Here is an 18,766-nt window from a genome sequence, read left to right on the forward strand (position 1 = left end):
AGGAAATTTTATGCCCTTATGAAGCCATTGATGCACATTGAGGTCTTGATTTAAAATAATCTTTTAAAAATGCTTTAGCATAAAGTCTACTTTTGTCTTGTACAACAGGATGAATTTTAATGCTCTAAGACTGTGTAGTCTTCATTTACTGTGGTCACATTGCCTAGATATCTAACTAGGGCAGAACTGGAATCCAAATATATGTTCTCAACTTTTCCTAATTTTACTGACAGAGGTGTTTGAGAATACCCTTCTTCCATGGGTATTCAAATTTTTAGTCAAGAATCTTGAAATACCGTCTCCAAAATATAACCTAAGTCTTAAATGTCACAAATACAAGTTCAACGGTTTGAAGAGAAAAAAAAACAAAAAACAAAAAACAAACAAGCAAAAAAACCACAACAACAACAAAAAACCTAAATGAAAACACAAAAACTTGAAGTGAATTATAAATAAATGTACCTGAAGTTCTGTGAATCCAAAGTGTCTGTGATGATATATAAAACTCTACAGATCTGTAGAACGTGTCAAAGCAGATCACCCACTAACACACTGAAGAAATGGTAGAATGAAAGTGGGGTGTTTTCTTTGTAGGCAAGGAACAAGAACTAGTCTCCATTTCCATTGTAGTTTTCTATGGATCACTGAACATACAGTCTCAGGTGTTAAACAGTTTCCTCTTGCATTGGAAAAACATTGTGTAGTCAAATAAAAGAGTTGTGAAAAATCAGAGAAAGCTAAATACTTTCTACTATTAAAAGTAAAAAGAAGGAGCTTTTCACAGCAATGGGGTGTTATCTGCAAGTACACAGCATGCCATTATCATTAGAAAAAAGTATGGAAAAAATATAGTGATCAATACATGCTCTGGAAGATACTTTTTTATTTTTTTTCATTTCTGAAGTATGGGGAATGTCTACCTAACTTACTGTATTGTTTCTTAGGCTAGCACTGATAAATGCAACAAGTCAGTCTTATGGTCAGTCTTAAGCAATCAAAGTATAGGATGTACAAGTTGCTTTCTTAGATGTGGTCACAATCAGAAGAACACGGCCTTCGATTCATAACAGTTATTTTATCATACTGTTCATAAAGTGCATTTCTAAAGCAGTGCTTTACTATTTTTAAAATGTATTAACATTTGGTATTCTGAGTGGACAATTAAATGGAACAATTCCCATTCAACCCTATTTAAAGGACATGAAACAGGACAGATGTCCTGCCCTACATTTAGCAGTACAAATGACTGTGTAAATGGTGGCTTCTGCTTGCTTTTTCAATCTAACATAAATAGAAAACAAAACATTTGCTTACATGTTTTACTGGAAGCAGATTTCATACCTGAAATGAAACTTATTAATTTTTCTATCATGATGCAAACAAACCAAAGCAAAACAAAACAAAAAACAAACAACAACAAAAAAAAACAAACAGGTATTTATAATGTTTTTTAATAGATAATATATGATTTAAACATTATGTACTCATTTATTTTCTATTTTAATAGGAACTTATAACTACGTTGTACATTGGATTCTTGGGATTAATCTTTTCATCCTATTTTGTTTATCTTGCTGAGAAGGATGCAGTTGATGAGGATGGAAAGACAGGTTTCTCCAGCTATGCTGATGCCCTTTGGTGGGGTGTGGTAAGTCTTTATCAGAAAAATGTGTACTCAAACTAAATGTGCAAGATTTTCTGCTGAAGTTGTGATCATTTTCTCTTTTTCAAAAATTACATTTGTGTAAGGAACACATTTGTGTAGGGAAGCTTGGCAACTTTTCAAAAAGGATACCAGGAAAAGAATGTAATAAATGAAATTAAATTATTTTGGTGTTTGATAGCAAGTCTTTAGCTAACTAGCCTTGAAAACATACAAATGGGAAAAAAAAATAATATATATATATATAAATTTAAATCCACATTGCAAAAAGAGTGTAAGTACCCCTTGAATCCTATACCACTTTTAAACTCCACTTAATGTTCTGCAAAAGGTCTGTAACTTTTAAAAGAATATTCTGTTTGTGGAAGCTTGACTCTAACTTTTAATTTTTGGATCTCTTTGTGTAAAGTTCCTTGTCTTAGTAATAACACAGACCTTGATGCAGGTTAGAAGTTACTGTGTTTTGAATGATTCCATGATTAACAGTTACGATAAATAACTCCATCAAAAGCAACAGACAAATCTCAAATTTATCAGCTTCTTTGGACAGCAGTCATGGTGAGTGTTAATCTTTGGTTAAATAATAATAATAAAGAATCATATGAAGGATGAACTGGAATTATGAGAGCAATGTGGTAATTATTGGTATGTATGCCCAGAATCAGATGAAAAGGGAATAGATAGCTATGAACAGAATAAGAAATACTCCCTTAATATGGCTCTTCTCATCATATTTCTTAGTATGCGTCATGCTTTTCCTCCTTATTAGCTGTTGCACAAACCATCTCTTAGCTGTTGCACAAACCATCTCTGCTCTTGTGGTCCCTTTTACCACTAGAGAACCTTATATATTTTATGAGGTGGCCATCTCATTATAACAAACCCAATGAGATTCATCACAGTGCTAGTGACAAAGAAAAATGAGAAGACTAGAACAGATGCAGAGCCACCATCTTCCAGAGAGAGAGAGTTTCAAGAGTATCGTTAAAGATAACAAAAAAATGTTTTTACAAATACATCAACACAAAAAGGAGGACTAAGGAGAATCTCCATCCTTTACTGGATGCGGGGGGAAACTTAGTTACAAAAGATGAGGAAAAGGCTGAGTTGCTCAATGCTTTCTTTGCCTCAGTCTTTAGCGGCAAGACCGGTTGTTCTCTGGATACCGGGTACCCTGAGCCGGTGGAAGGGGATGGGGAGCAGGATGTGGCCATCACTATCCATGAGGAAATGGTTGGCGACCTGCTACAACATTTGGATGTACGGAAGTCTTGGGGCCAGATGGGATCCACCCGAGGGTACTGAGAGAACTGGCGGAGGAGCTGGCCAAGCCGCTTTCCATCATTTATCGGCGGTCCTGGCTATCAGGGGAGGTCCCAGTCGACTGGCGGCTGGCAAACGTGACGCCCATCTACAAGAAGGGTCGGAGGGTAGACCTGGGAAACTATAGGCCTGTTAGCTTGACCTCAGTGCCAGGGAAGCTTATGGAACAGATTATCTTGAGGGTCATCACGCGGCACTTGCAGGGCAACCGGGCGATCAGGCCCAGTCAGCATGGGTTTATGAAAGGTAGGTCCTGCTTGACGAACCTGATCTCCTTCTATGACCAAGTGGCGCGCTTGGTGGATGAGGGGAAGGCTGTGGATGTGATCTACCTTGACTTCAGTAAGGCTTTTGACACCGTTTCCCACAACATTCTCCTCAAGAAACTGGCTGCTTGTGGCTTGGACTGGCGTACGCTTTGTTGGGTTAAAAACTGGCTGGATGGCCGGGCCCAAAGAGTAGTGGTGAATGGAGTTAAATCCAGTTGGAGGCCGGTTACTAGTGGAGTCCCCCAGGGCTCAGTGATGGGGCCGGTCCTCTTTAATATCTTTATCGATGACCTGGATGAGGGGATCGAGTGCACCCTCAGTAAGTTTGCAGATGACACCAAGTTAGGTGCATGTGTCGATCTGCTCGAGGGAAGGACGGCTCTGCAAGAGGATCTGGATAGGCTGGACTGATGGGCTGAGGTCAACTGCATGAAGTTCAACAAGGCCAAGTGCCGGGTCCTGCATCTGGGGCGTAACAACCCCAAGCAGCGCTACGGGCTGGGAGATGAGTGGTTGGAAAGCTGCCTGGCAGAGAAGGACCTGGGAGTACTGGTTGACAGTCGGCTGAATACGAGCCAGCAGTGTGCTCGGGTGGCCAAGAAGGCCAACAGCATCCTGGCTTGTAAAAGAAGCAGTGTGGCCAGCAGGTCTAGGGAGGTGATTGTCCCCCCGTACTCGGCTCTGGTGAGGCCGCACCTCGAGTACTGTGTTCAGTTTTGGGCCCCTTGCTACAAGAAGGACATGGAGGTGCTTGAGAGAGTCCAGAGAAGGGCAATGAAGCTGGTGAGGGGTCTGGAGAACAAGTCTTCCGAGGAGTGTCTGAGGGAGCTGGGGTTGTTTAGCCTTGAGAAGAGGAGGCTCAGGGGTGACCTTATTGCTCTCTATAGGTACCTTAAAGGAGGCTGTAGAGAGGTGGGGATTGGTCTATTCTCCCACGTGCTCAGTGACAGGATGAGGGGGAATGGGCTAAAGTTGCGCCAGGGGAGGTTTAGGTTGGACATTAGGAAGAACTTCTTTACTGAAAGGGTTGTTAGGCATTGGAATGGACTGCCCAGGGACGTGGTTGAGTCGCCATCCCTGGAGGTCTTTAAAAGACGTTTAGATGTAGCCCTTAGTGATATGGTTTAGTGTAGGATTTGTTAGTGTTAGGACAGAGGTTGGACTAGATGATCTTGGAGGTCTCTTCCAGCCTAGACAATTCTGTGATTCTGTGAAGATTGATTTGAAATGTAATAAACTGGATTTGTTCTTAGATATCAGACTTGAAAAATAACAATATACTTATTAGGCAATAAACCAATTGTTTATCTGAATCCAAATAAACTGATGAGTAAGTCTGGGAAGACAGACAAAATGTTCCTAATAGATGTATGTTTCTAATCCTTAACTTGGATGCTGTGTAAGCCTCTATTTCAGTGAAGTATACAGAAATATAGATTATATTACATGTACCCTGAATTACCACTTTATAAGTGGTTCAGTATAAAAATCTTTTAAGCTTTAAATTCCTGACATTATGTTGTCAGATACTCATTTCATTTGTAGAGTACCACCTATGCCTGTGCAAAAGAGTACACACTAAAAATGTTCTATTAAAAAAGAAAAATCCATTAAATGGCCAGATGGACCTAATTATCTGACCTGGTGGGAAAAGAACAAAACCATGGAATAACTCATAGAAGAATCACTTGTTAAACTCCTCTACAGACATATGATAAAATTTTCAGTAAAACATAAAGCCCCATGCTTATAGATGTGATAACCTCTAACTAATGGAAGAAAGAAATCTATACCCCAGAAGCACAGATTGTTATATTTTAGAAGCAAAAGTAAACAATTAGAGTATAATTGATGTTATGAAAGACACCCCATGTCTACTTTAAGAAAACAAACCTGTAAAGACGCTCATGACTGAATGCAGTGGAATGCAGCTACTCTTCCTGTTTTTACCAATGATCTAGCTGAACCGTCTGCAAAGTACCTCTAATTAAAAGTGGAGCTGCTTGTGGGAACTTCAGCAGCATTAGGGCTCCCATGAAAGTCTGCGCCTGTTCAGCTAAATCTGTGTGAAATATCTCATGAGTTTTTCTTTCATAGTAAAGTTACAAAGAGCTTTGCAGCACCATGTGAATTAGCATGACAGCAATGAAAGAAATGGATTGCATATAGTTTATTAACAAAAAAAGTCTTAATTTAATGTGTGATCATTAAAGTATGGTGATTCATGTTTGCTCTGCAGTATGTAATTTCTAGGCCTGTAGCTACAAAAGGCCAGAAATGACCAAATTTAGACCCAAGTCTAAAGTGGGTTGAAAGAGAAACCGCTTGTCAAACTAAGGGGAGCTAGGTAAAGTAAAAAACAAACAAAAAGGATTTTCAGCAATCACTTTGTGAACTAACTATGTTTTTTAACATCTAGTTAAGTCAAAGTATACTCATGCATGGATTATTCCTTCATGTAACAAAACTTCCATGTGAAGCAAATGTGCTTTTTTTTTACCCTTTCATCATTTAATTTATTTATTTATTTAACTCTCGGTGTCCTGCACCTACTTTATGAGTTGTATTGAATGTTTAGATATGGACTAAAAGCATTTTATGAAAACTAGAAGCTATAGCCTAGATTCGAGTAAAGAGTACAAAATTAAGGAGGAAAAAAAAAAGTATGGATGTGTTTATACAGACATTTTATTAACATTTTGGACTTAAGGAATTTACAAGAGAGTTCAATTGTGATCATCAACAAAGTATAAAACATGCATTACTTTACCTTGCTGAGGTAGGTGACTTGGAATCTCTATTTGAAAGTGTACTTTTATGCCTTGCAAAGTGTTCATTGGGTTTTGTTGTTGTTTTCCAAAACTTGACTTGTTTTGTGTAACAGCAAAATAAAATCAACTTTGTCTCTCTGTAACTATGTGAGGCACATGAAGAACACTGTTTGAATTGTTGTTTAAGCTTTCCGGACATCTAAGCCTCCTCAGCACTAGTGAGTCAGGGTGCAGGTGCAGTTCACAGCTGGAAACAGTGACAAAGGACAAAGTGAATCAGTTTCTTTTTCTTTTCAAATCTTCTGTAACATAGAAACACAGATGTGGAGTTACTAGGGGGTGAAATTTGATTTCACTTTTGCCTTTCAAAACTTAACCATGGGAAAAAAAAATCTTGCTAGCAAGTATTTGAAAGTCTTATGTGTCAAAAACCGCAGAGTGTATTATGGGTAACATTTTGCTTTGAGTAGAAAGTGCAAGCTTGCTGAACTTGATACAAATGACCTGAAAGGTTTAAATATGAAGAAAAGGGAAAAATAAAGAACCAAAGAGAGTTGGAATTAAATGCTAACAAGGTTCACCCGCTCCAGTTAAATGCAAGGTGGTTTCACCTAGATTTGGCAGACGTGCAGATTAAACTGCAAAGACATATCAAAGGCTTGTGGTATTTATATGAAGCTATTTTCAGAAGTTATAGCATGTTAGAGCACATGCAGAAGCATTTCTAACAGAACTGTCAGCCTGCCAGAGTTGTAACCCATATCACAGCAGTTTTTCCGTCCTATCAGAGTATTTTTCTTGAGGAAATAAGGACATGTTGGTCCCTCCATTCTTGCCTCTTAATGTTGGTAAAACTTACTGCTTTTGCTACAAATGTGACTATTCTATACCATTGAACTTGAGTTAAATAGTGTCTCCAGTAAATCATTGTTAACTGGCAGAGGTCCTTGGGAACAATTGCTCAGAATTTCCAGTAGTAAATTTCTGTACCAGAGGTGGTGGTCTGAACCCCTTTATTTTTAATACTTTTTTTTTTTTTTTTTTTTTTTTTAAATGTGTGCAGTTCTGGCTCTTCAAGCTTCAGGACACCTGCCTGTCTTAAAGCATGTGAGAAGCTGTGTTGTCTTCTACTAAATTAGAGTTCTTGCTTTTTTGAAGTGTAAATGTATGTTTTCAGAGGCTGCATTAGAGCATGTGTGTACCAGCTGGAATGTGCCATAGTAAATCTTTGTTAAGAAGCAGGTGTTATTTTCCAAAGTCTACTTATTAAACATTCTGTGGGCAGATTACTAATAACTTCTGTATGTACAAGCAAAAAGAAATCTGATTGTGATTAAGAAAGCCAGAGAATTACATTATCTATAATCCTTTCCACATACTTCAATGCACTAATTAGATTACCAAGAAGGAACCCTCTTAAGGTAGCAAGGGAGAAACTTTCTGAGACATGTTCAGGCACCTGCAGGAATCTGCAAGCCAAATAAATGCCTGCTGGCACCTGCAGGAATCTGCAAGCCAAATAAATGCCTGCTGTAGGGATGAAAAATAATATTTTCTCTGGTTATGGCTTTCATGCTATCTTCCATAGTAACACTAAGACAGTTCAACATTACTGCAGTTTGTTTTTATGTCCTCAGTGCTGGAAAACTCAAACACACAGAGACACAGACACAGACACAAACCAAACCAAACCAAAACAAAAACAAACAAACAAACAAACAAACAAAACAACAAGAAGACTTTCATAAGAAAGAGGAGGAAAAGGAAGGAAAAATCCTAGACTTTAAGGGGTCATCCAGGTGTACTGAGGAGCGGAAGAGCCATTAAAGAAACACAATTTTAAAATCCTCCACTCTCTGCTAACACACACTGTGTTTCGAAGTTTTGGGGGGTCTGGTTTAGTTCTGGGGGCTGGCAAACTCATCTGATTGTACTGCTGGTAGTATGCAGTGGCTGAGTCATTTCATGGGCAAGTCACACCATGTCTGGACAAACACCTGACAAGACAGGGTTCCTGCTGAGGGCAGCCTGCAGTTCAAGGTAGTAATATTCATTAGAGGATACAGATACTACAAAGTTGACTTGATCAAATGAGAAATTCATGATGAATAAACACAAGTCTGATTTTTTTTTAACTTGGAAAAATTCAATTTGATAGTAATTGGTTATTTTTCCCTTCAAATTTTCCTTCTAGCATTCTGCAGAACTGCTCTCAGAGCAGGAGGAAATGTATTTTTCCCATGGCTTGATTGTTGATAGTTTTTTTTTTTTTAAATTTCCTCAAAAGCCTATATTGCAGAATATCTAAGTATATGTCAGTGACTTTTCCCATAAAAGGCAGTATTTCCACACCCGCTTTCATAATCAGTGTAGATTTATATATTGTTTTATGTCTGTTTTGGCTGTATTTCTGCTACCACTCAGGGCAAGGTGAAGGGAACCAGGTTTAGAGCTGGAGCTCTCAAATAGAAGTACTTTTTTTTTTTTCTACTTGAAGCTCTCTCAAGTGGTTGGCATTGGTGACAGAAGTCTACATTTCCTCACCAGAAGCTTTCCACCTCTCATGGGTAGAGGTCATCTTTGCTACTTTGCCATACTGCCATCATGTGTACTGTTGTGTCAGGGCTGTGCATACACTAATGAGCCTGACCAGTCACACCTGGACCATCCCATAACACCCACATTCCAGAGGCTCTGTTTAAGCTCAGCACTGGGCACTTCCTCTCTGCCTGAGCTTTGCTGAATGGGAGCTGGCCTCTAGCTTGGTCATGTTCTTGTGCTCTAGACCTCAGCCTGTGGGTTGACTTCTACTCTTGACTTCAGGCTTCCTTCATTGCCTTCTGATTTGAACTCTCTTTTGGATATGGCTGACATCTGTGAGGTTAGGTATGGGGTAGGGAGGCCCCATCTGGCCATTTTGGGATCCCCTTGGCTTCTGGCTCACCTTCTCTGTGGGAGCAGCTGTCCCTTGCTTCACTATAAACCCTCCTGAAAGACCAGCTTTCCTTTGTCTTCTGATCTCCCTACAGTGCCAAACCCTTACTGACCACTGGGCTCCACACAAATTCTTCTCCAGCCTGCCAGGACTCACTAGGGGTAGCCTAACTCTTCTGTCCTTCTCAGGCCTTCTGGCTTCTGTGGCTTTTCACAGGTGGCCTCTCCTCTACCAAGCATGAAGTCACTCATGTCACGTCCCTTTCCAGTTTCCTGTCCCTATTCCAGTTCTGTACCCTGGAAAAGTCCACTGATATCCCATAGTGGTGATGTCTCTCTATGGCAAGTTCCTCCTGATCCCAGACCTCTTAGAAATGTGAGGATGTTGCTAGAAGAGAGGGCTGTTCTCATGGCCCTAAATGGATAACTGGCTTTAACGGCCCTAATAAGCACCACCTGTAGCATCTACCCCCCCTCTACCCAGGGGCTCTGAGCCTAGCTCTGTGTCCTCATTTCATGCCTAAATTGTTCTGGAGCTTAGGTGATTTTCACCTGGAACAAAGCTATGTTTGGTTGTAGAGTTCCCTGCTTCTGACCTGAATATGTAGGGTGACTTTCTGGCTTGATCTTGGTTCTGCCTCATGTTGTGATGTTGTAGACCATCATTATGATCTAGACTGTTGGTTGGACCTGGCCACTGTTTCCACATCTTTCCTGCTTGGGTACTGTGGGACTGTTATCCCACTTGGCTCTGTGATCACTAACCCTTAAGAAACATCCAGCTGTACCCTGACAGGCTATGAGCAGATCTAGTAACGTACATCCCATGGCTCAAATGCAATTTTAAATCCCAGGGAACTGTAGTTGTGAGGGAAAAAAAAAAAAAAAAAACAAAAAAAAACTAAGAACATGGGGCTCAGCTGTATTTAGTTCTTGGTTTACTGAAATATTTTCTTGTTTTCTTTGGGAGTTAGTGTTCTGGAGTATTTGGATGTTTCTCATCCTGGTATGAGGGTTCTGCTGTGGTAGTGTTAGTTCTGTCCCTTATCTTTCTTGCCAGTACAGTGAGTAGCTTACCCTGACACAGCTAGTGTTTCTGCCTGACTGCAAATTTGGCAAATGTTTGTGCATCAGTTGTGTGTGACTCAGTGATTTTAAGGCTTACATCTCAACACTGTAGGACTATCACAGAATCATCTAGGTTGGAAGAGACCTCCAAGATCACCTAGTCCAACCTCTGACCTAACACTAACAAGTCCTCCTCTAAACCGTATCACTAAGGGCTACATCTAAACGTCTTTTAAAGACCTCTAGGGATGGTGACTTAACCACTTCCCCGGGTAGCCTATTCCAATGCCTAACAACCCTTTCAGTAAAGAAGTTCTTCCTAATGTCCAACCTAAACCTCCCCTGGCGCAACTTTAGCCCATTCCCCCTCATCCTGTCACCAGGCACATGGGAGAATAGACCAATCCCCACCTCTCTACAGCCTCCTTTAAGGTACTTGTAGAGTGCAATAAGGTCACCCCTGAACCTCCTCTTCTTCAGGCTGAACAATCCCAGCTCCCTCAGCTGCTCCTCGGAAGATATGTTCTCCAGACCCCTCACCAGCTTCATTGCCCTTCTCTGGACTCTCTCAAGCACCTCCATGTCCTTCTTGTAGCGAGGGTCCTAAAACTGAACACAGTACTCGAGGTGCGGCCTCACCAGAGCCGAGTACAGGGGGACAATCACTTCCCTGGTCCTGCTGGCCACACTGTTTCTTATACAAGCCAGGATGCTGTTGGCCTTCTTGGCCACCTGAGCACCATGCTGGCTCATATTCAGCTATCAAGCAATATATATTAAAAATAAAAATTAAAAACAAAAATACTGCAAGCCCATGATTTCAAGCCTATAGGGGCATCCTTCCAGTTCAGGAGGATGTAAACAGCCAGCTATGAACTGTGAGAACAGTCTTCCTGGGTCAAGCCTAGTGTCACTTCTCCAGCAGTGGCCATTTGTGAATACCTGTTGAAGAATATAAAAACAGAATAAGCCTACAGTGATGTTCAATGTACTCCTATGGTTTCCTTACACACAAATCCAAACACCGTTGATCCACTTGTATCTCCTGATACTTGTATCTCCTACTCCTTTTACTCCTCTTTTTTTTTTTTTTTTCCCCTTTTTTAGTTCCCTCTGCTCTTGGGGAAAAACATGTATGGTATTGCAGTGAATAAGATGTATGTTTCTGGCCTAGGTGACAGTCACAACAATTGGTTATGGAGACAAAGTTCCCCAGACATGGATTGGGAAGACTGTTGCTTCCTGTTTCTCGGTATTTGCTATATCTTTCTTTGCTCTACCAGCGGTAAGTAGAACTTGGATGTTTTTTAACTGTCTGACTTGGACTGCACAGGTTAAATCAGTACCTTTAATAGGAAATAATGGGCTGGGTGTTGCTTCAGAATGTTTGCTTACATGCACATCTATAAATATGTTTGTGTATTTGTGCACATGCAAAAATGAATAAAACTGCTGTCTTTCTACTGTAGTCATTTTCTTTAGAGATAAGCATTTTAAGAAGGAGATGTTTTCACTACTCTGGAGAAAGGGAGAGATTTATTTCATGTCAGTGTCAGAGGTGAAACATCCTTTGTTTCTGTTATTTTATGATAACGTAGAAACTACCTGGGGTATTGAGAAGAGAAGCTCTGCCACAAAACAGAAATTTAGGAAATTGCATTTACTTTCCTACATAGTACTGTAAAGTATCATTGCTGGCCTTTCTGAATTTTCAGTTAACTGATTAGGGAATGTACAGACAAGAATATAAAAAAATAGAATAGATAAAGTATTTCTTCAGTTACTATCAGTTTTAATAAAAATGCTTAAATCATAAAGCATATCTTACTTTGTTACTTGTTTTGCCTGGAAAATCAAACTGAGTTGTGGCTTTGCGTGGGTCGTGTGCCTTTTTTTTTTTTTTTGAGACATTAAAAACAAGTGCAAAGAACAGCTATAGATCGGTCTTATGACATTGGCATTTGCTTCCCCCACCATTGTGTAGGGTTGTCTTTGAAATGTGACTGCCACTTTGTGAATGCCCCTGTGGCTAATGTTGCCTATAGACTGCAATAAGCATGCTGTTTGTTGCAGTTACATGATGCCAACATCAACATGCTCAATTTCAATTTTGTTAGGTAAATAGCTTTTTATTACTGTGGATATTTGAAAGCTTGTCTTTTTTTAAATGTCCATTTATTTAATGCATTAAGTGTTTGGCTTAGGTGCATAAAATCATGTTGCAGTCTCACCAGTAATTTTATTTGTATTTAGGGTATTCTAGGGTCTGGTTTTGCCCTGAAAGTACAGCAGAAGCAACGTCAGAAGCATTTCAACAGACAAATCCCAGCAGCAGCTTCTCTAATTCAGGTCAGACCCCTAGCAGTAAAATATACAGGAGAGTGATGGAGAGGCAGTAGGGCCTAGCAGTTCATGTACTATCTGAGAATCACAGTTTCTGGGCTTTATTATAAATCTATAAGTTGTGTTTAACCACAGAGGTTCTTTGGTACACTTCAGTCCCTAGAAAGAATTAGATAACTGCCTGTCCCACATCCATTCTTATGAGCAGGAGGCTTCACTAACCAGACATTCACAGGCATCATAACAGTATTTGGATGCAGCTAAAGTAAACTTAAGTTGGTAAAAAAAAATAAATTAAAATCCTTGTCATAATCTTTAATTGTTAACTTCTTTTTTTTTATTCCCTTAGCTCCTATGTGTTTGCCAAATTCAGAGGTGAAGAATGTGTATATGTATATTTGTATACACACCTCAGTTTAGAAAAATGTCTCAGCATAGCTTTTCATATTATATAAAGAATGCACTAACATGGTGTGCAAATGCTAAAATGTGGCATGCTGCAGAAGAGGGGAAGCAGCAGCATTATATACTTGTGGGGATTCACTGTTATGGAGGATGGTTTTCCTTGCTGTGAGCAGTGGTTAGACCCCAGCTCCTAGGAGAATACTACAGAGAGTATACTTAAAATCACAGTGCTGACTACATTTCCTAGTGCCTCACTGAAGCTGTATATAGGGGAAGAGTGAATTTTATTAGGCATGTGGTTTGGTATAGCACAGCAAGTGCAGTCAGAAACCTTTGAATCATGTTTAAATTGATTGAAGATGCTGCTCTCAGTTTGGTTTGCAGCAAATTCTGACTTATACATCCTGCAAAACAGTTCCTGCTTATACACTGAGAATATTGTTTTGGGATTTTATTATAGACACTGTGGCGGTGCTATGCGGCAGAGAAATCTTACAGTTCTACAACAACATGGAAAATCTATGTTACATCACCTGCACAAAACCCCAAAAAACCACCAGCGCCATCTAGCCCTAGTATGGGAAAACAGGTAACATAGACTCGACAGAGCTATCTATTCTGTCCTTGGGTTTAATTTGGTTGGATAACTTGACAAAAACATTATAAAGAGTCCAAAAAATTTGGAGAGCTGAGAGAGATTTTCAATGGGACTTTTGTTTTCCTTTTGCCACAGCGGGATCAATTTAGTTTTCCTTACAATATTCCTGAAGGACTAATGCCTTCTACTATTAGATTTGCCTTGCTGATCTGACAGATGCTTATTCTCCATTATTTTACTCCCTTTGAAGTCTATTCTACCTTCTCAAAGATTGTATAAGTCGTTGATACCATTCTCCATTTTGTATTCATTTTGCACAGTAATTCATACCGGAAGAAAGAAGAATGCTAGTTAAAAAATTTACATTCACACTCATTTGACTGAGAGTAGCTGCATTTGTCTTGCTCATGTACATCTTTCTGTGGTACTTTATCTTTGGGGGTACATGGAAGTTTGAGGAAATTCCTGAGCATTGGCTGCAATAAATTGGAACAATTTTTGTCTGCGTAGGTGGAATTGCCTAAACATAGGTATGTAGTTTCACTGGCAACCTTGCCTAGATTTTCGTATGCATTCTGGAAAGGCAGAGGTCTGCAACAGGACTAGCTCAGGTACATGGGGTTTCTAAAGTGGTGGATGGTAGAGGCCTGCTTTTAGGCAATGAGGTCCCACTGATGCCTGTCACTCAATGGAGAATTGCAATATGATTACTCCACAGCATGTGCAGGTACCTTTATCAATATGATCTGTGTGCATGTGTATGTTTTGGCTCTAGAGTGGTGCAGTTTGCTCAGTGCTGAGCAGAGTGTAACTGTTGTGAGACTAGTTACTCCTTAACTTGAGGCACAACAGCCAGGAGGAAAGGGGTAAAGCAGAAGTAAGGCAGAGTACTATGTGTTGCTGAACAGCATGCAATACCTGTTGGGAGAATTGGAAAAAGTATTGTTTGTCCTTAGTATTTTCCCTCTTTTTCTCTATGAGATGAGTTCCCTAATATATTATTAAACTTGAACTTCATTATGAATTGCTAACCCCAATTCATTAACTTTAATGGTTCTTTCATTTCTCTTTTCTCTACATAGCCCCTCATTTTAAAGACTTAAATGTATACTGATCTTGTGCGTATGGTTGAATTTTGTTCTTTAAAGAATTTAGAGTTCCTTTTCCTGTTATAAAAACCCATGCATGTGGATGCATGGTAGTGCATCCACAATCTAAAATAAACATCCATTTCTACTATTTTTCTTGTCCTGTTTGATTAATTTCAAACATGCTTTTGTTTCAGTGCTTGTGGATCTGAACAGAAACTTTCTTTAATTGAGAAGATCACCTAGTGCTTTGCTCATATTTCAAAGCCTGCAATTAATTAGTCATCTGTTTAATTAGCAATAAAGAAAAGCTACACCCAAGCTATTATATACTCAAATGATTAATATTTTGGGTGCCTTGAATTTCAGATATGGCTTGAGAAATTGTAACTGATAAAATTCTAACTGATAACTGATTTTCAGAATGTGCTAAGCATCTTCCCTTAAGAGTAACCCTTACCAAATTTAAAATAATAATCTAAAATGAGCCATTCTGTAAGCATTAACCAAGAATGTAACACTTTTACTGAATTACAATTGCACTGAAATAAATAATCTTGCTGAGATGAATTTATTGTACAGGGAGGTTCTTTTCTGGTTTTCATAGTATGTTTTGATATCATCCTCTTTCTACTACCACAGGCTAGAAGATCCAAAAGAAAAGGGAAACCAGGCTGTGGTAATGGTTCTGCACCTGTGATAAACCCAGGAGAGAATGCCTTATCTATTCCACAGATCACTTATGATCATGTTGATGAACAAGAAGACAAAAAAGATGTGTCTTTCTACATCGATGAACCAGGAGGTAATTTACATTTAGGCTAGCATTTTTAAGAGAGAATGTTAACAGTAACTAAACTGATGAAAATTTCTGTGAAAAATAATATAAAAGTAATCAGTAACGCAAAATGTGTCAAAAATTACAGGGAGACTCAAAGTAACAGAAATGCAAAAGGAAATTTTTAGATGTGTGGTGTGAACATAAAAAACAAAAACCTTTTTTGTTTCAAATTCTACATTTTGGAATTATTTCAGCTGGATGGAAAGCTTCCTCAGATCTATGCCACTATTAAACTTTACCTCACATAGAGCCTGAAGAAAGGAAAATAAAATAGGAAAAATATCTTTACTTTTTTACAGCACCTTCTTAAACACTGTGCAAATAAATTGTGATAGGCATAAAATATTTACCCATTCCTTTGTTAACCAGGAGGTTTTGATAAGTGTTTTGTTTATTACTTCACTAAAATATTGTGTTGCTATGAGTGGTTGTATTTCAATATGGAAAGTGGTTGAATTTCTTTGCTGAGCTAAGATATTGCTGCGTTTGTAAAAATTCTTTTCCACCATGAACTTCATTTAAAGATGGTGGGTATAAAATAACATTGTTTATTATGAAGTGAGGATTTTTTTGAAAGTTAGTTTTTCCATCGTTGTGCTGACTTCCTTTGTCTCATGAGATGGGAAGGGAAACATGCAAGTTCTGGATTTGCTAAAGTCTTTAGCTTAAAGAGAAACTGTTTCCTCATAGTTCAAGGAGTTATGTTCTGTACATAGAGGCATGCAAAACTTGGACAAGTTAACTGAGGTGTCCAAAGATGTTGGTCCTAGTCAAAGGCAGTAGCGCTGAATTATGGTCTCATTTGCTGCTTTCACATAAGTTTTCATCTGTCCTTGCTAAACCTGAGTGTCAACTCTGTATGAAATAGCTCTTATGTGGCATTGAGGCTGATACAATTTCAGCCTGGAGAGAGTATGTCTGTAGTCTTGACACGATGATCTCTTTAATTAAATATATATCCATGTATATTAAATATTTTTACTCCCAGAGTGAATGTGTAATGTCTTCTGAATGAAATCAAATGCAGTAGTTTTACTGGGCTGTTCTGACTTTAGATTTGCCAGAGAGTGTTGTTAACCTGTTATATTCAAGTGAGAGCAATTAGCTGCTTGCTATTCCACATCTGACTGAGAACTGTGACATACTGAAACACATCTGCAAGGGGTAGGAGCATCTTGCTCCTAGCGTTTTAGAAAGATCTTCAAGACTCTACTTTATGCAATTGATAGCCATGAACCTGCTGTTCTGGGAGGAAACGTTTTTCTTCTCCTGGTGTAGATTTTCATTCTTGTTCTGGTTTATATTTTGATTTTCCTTCTGTCATGTTGTGTTGAGGTCAAGAGTGCTTTTCAGCAATGACAGTATTTTTGACAGTGTTGTTGCTTGGCAATTCCTGTGTTTTTGTAGGTTTCTGGGAAAGGGGTGAATGGTGTGGTTTATGAAGTTGCTGGTTTAAAAATTTTCCTCTTTACAGAATACAACAATTCTCAACACCCTTGTTTATTAGAAATGTGCAGCTTCCCTTGCTGATCAGTGCAGATTTAGCTGAGTGTATCTTGGTATTGTGGCATCAGTCAGTGCTGGACAGAAGCAAAAAAAAAAAAAAAAAAGAAAGGCTTGTGCAATGGTGTAACTTCTAACTTTAATAAAGAATTGAGGACTAAGTTGCCTGTAATCATGCCTCAGCCAGTGCTTGTATCTTCACTTCAGCTGTATTCCTTCAATGTTAGTCTGAGCAAAGCACTGTCCCTCAGAAGAAAGATTGAAAGGACTAGACTGTAAAATATTTATTTATTTATTTATTTTGCATTACAGCTGGGTAGCAGAGCGAAATGAAAGCATTTTTGCCCTTTTTCTGAAATTGCTTTCTTGTTCAATTCTTACTATAGTTGGTCTAATTTATTCTCATTCTGAGACTCAACCATGCATATTATTCCGTTACCAATCTTTTTTATTTTTTTGCCTTTGCTCATGTCTGGGGTAAGTCACACTTCATTTGGTTTTCTGATTTATTCCTTCTGGTACAAAGCTTCCAGGATTCCAGGCTAACTTGATTGCTCAGTTGACTGAACATTCTTGACACCTCTCAAAAATTTAAACCTGATTTCTCTCAGCAAAGATCTCCTTGCCAGAGTTAATAGGCTTCTATTCTTGAGAAGTAGAAGTACTAGGTTGCAAGCCTGTAAGTGTGGGTGTTTTTTTTTCCTCCCTTAAAGTCTCTCTTAGAAAAGGAAAAAAAAAAAAATGTAATTGAAAAGAAGTATGCCAGCTTCTATTTCACTGTTGTTATAGTGGAATATTTTATTCATTGGTTGTTGCGGCTGGATGTTTTACAGATGATGGCAGACTTTGAGGTTGAATTAGATCACTTTTATAGGCCTGACCTAGGAGGAGCAGAGCTGTTGCTTTGAAACAGCTCTTCTTGTCTGCTGCTTCAGTCAGATGTGAGAGACTGCAAGGAAACCTGAAACAAATGCCTGGCAACTGCAGTCAAAGGAATAACAGTCCCACTAAGAAAATGCCTTGTTCTGGGCAGAAAATAAACTGACATTCAGTTAAAATTTCCTTGACGGAGAGATTTACCTTGATTCAGGAAGTACATAATGTGAGTGTACCTCTTTTTCATGAGAACTGAGGTTTTTCTTTGGATATCCTGTTTGCGTATCCACGTCCACCCAGCTTCATCTTGGCTTGATCAAAAATTGTGTGGAGGCATATCTTTCAAGGCTAGATAAAAATGCTTTCCTCTTTACCTCTAAATTGAAGGTTTGAGAAAGGGGAGCCTTATAATGCCTATAGATATGATCAACATTAATTTAACACTTGAAATACTTGTATGTGTAATAAAAAAAAAAAGTATTTTTGTAATTGTATGTGTAATAAAAAAAAAAAAAAGGTAGTGCATAATGTAGGAACTGGATCTTTATGTACCATAACTGGCTGGATCTTGCAAGAAACGCCTGATAAATCAAAAGATAAACTGCTCTTGACTTAGTTATGCATCTTGGGATTTGTGGCATGACTAGTGTAGCGTGCTCTATACCACTAAGAACTTGACCATCCTTGCAGGAATGGAAAGGCTAAGTCCTTCCACAGTAATATTTTCCTTGAAGTCAAATTTCTTGAAAAGATAAAAATATTTAGAAAGAAATTAAAAGGAACAGCTAGAGCAGACATGGATTTGCTGAAAAAACAATTCTCAGAAATAACTGTGATACTGAAGATACTCTAGTGCAGTGTATTGTTTCTGTGCATTTCCATTGTCTCCAGCTGAGAACTCTTTTGTACCAGGATGCACAGTTTAATTTTTTTCTGCAATGATTTGAAGCTCCTCAGTGACTTCACCTCACCTGAGATTATAGCCATAATTTTTTTCTATAGTCTAGGAATTGAACTTTACCTGTACTTCTGTCAACCAGAGTGTACAGCACATAGTTCCTTGCAGCAGGGTCTGTTATTTAAG

At 38.8% G+C, this 18,766-nt stretch overlaps 1 protein-coding gene across 1 annotated transcript in view; it reads left to right on the forward strand.

The window, feature by feature from the left end:
- The window catches only part of LOC310892362 (potassium voltage-gated channel subfamily KQT member 1-like), a 522,172-nt gene that overhangs the window by 64,712 nt on the left and 438,694 nt on the right, over positions 1–18,766 (forward strand). Inside the window, exons 7-11 of the mRNA XM_083820035.1 lie at positions 1,508–1,648; positions 11,203–11,313; positions 12,282–12,377; positions 13,237–13,365; positions 15,105–15,267. Of these exons, the coding sequence (XP_083676161.1) occupies positions 1,508–1,648; positions 11,203–11,313; positions 12,282–12,377; positions 13,237–13,365; positions 15,105–15,267 (640 nt within the window). The remainder of the gene's footprint in view (positions 1–1,507; positions 1,649–11,202; positions 11,314–12,281; positions 12,378–13,236; positions 13,366–15,104; positions 15,268–18,766) is intronic.

This window comes from Anser anser (assembly GCF_964211835.1).
Source record: "Anser anser genome assembly, chromosome: 1".
In the NCBI taxonomy this organism is placed as follows: Eukaryota; Metazoa; Chordata; class Aves; order Anseriformes; family Anatidae; genus Anser; species Anser anser.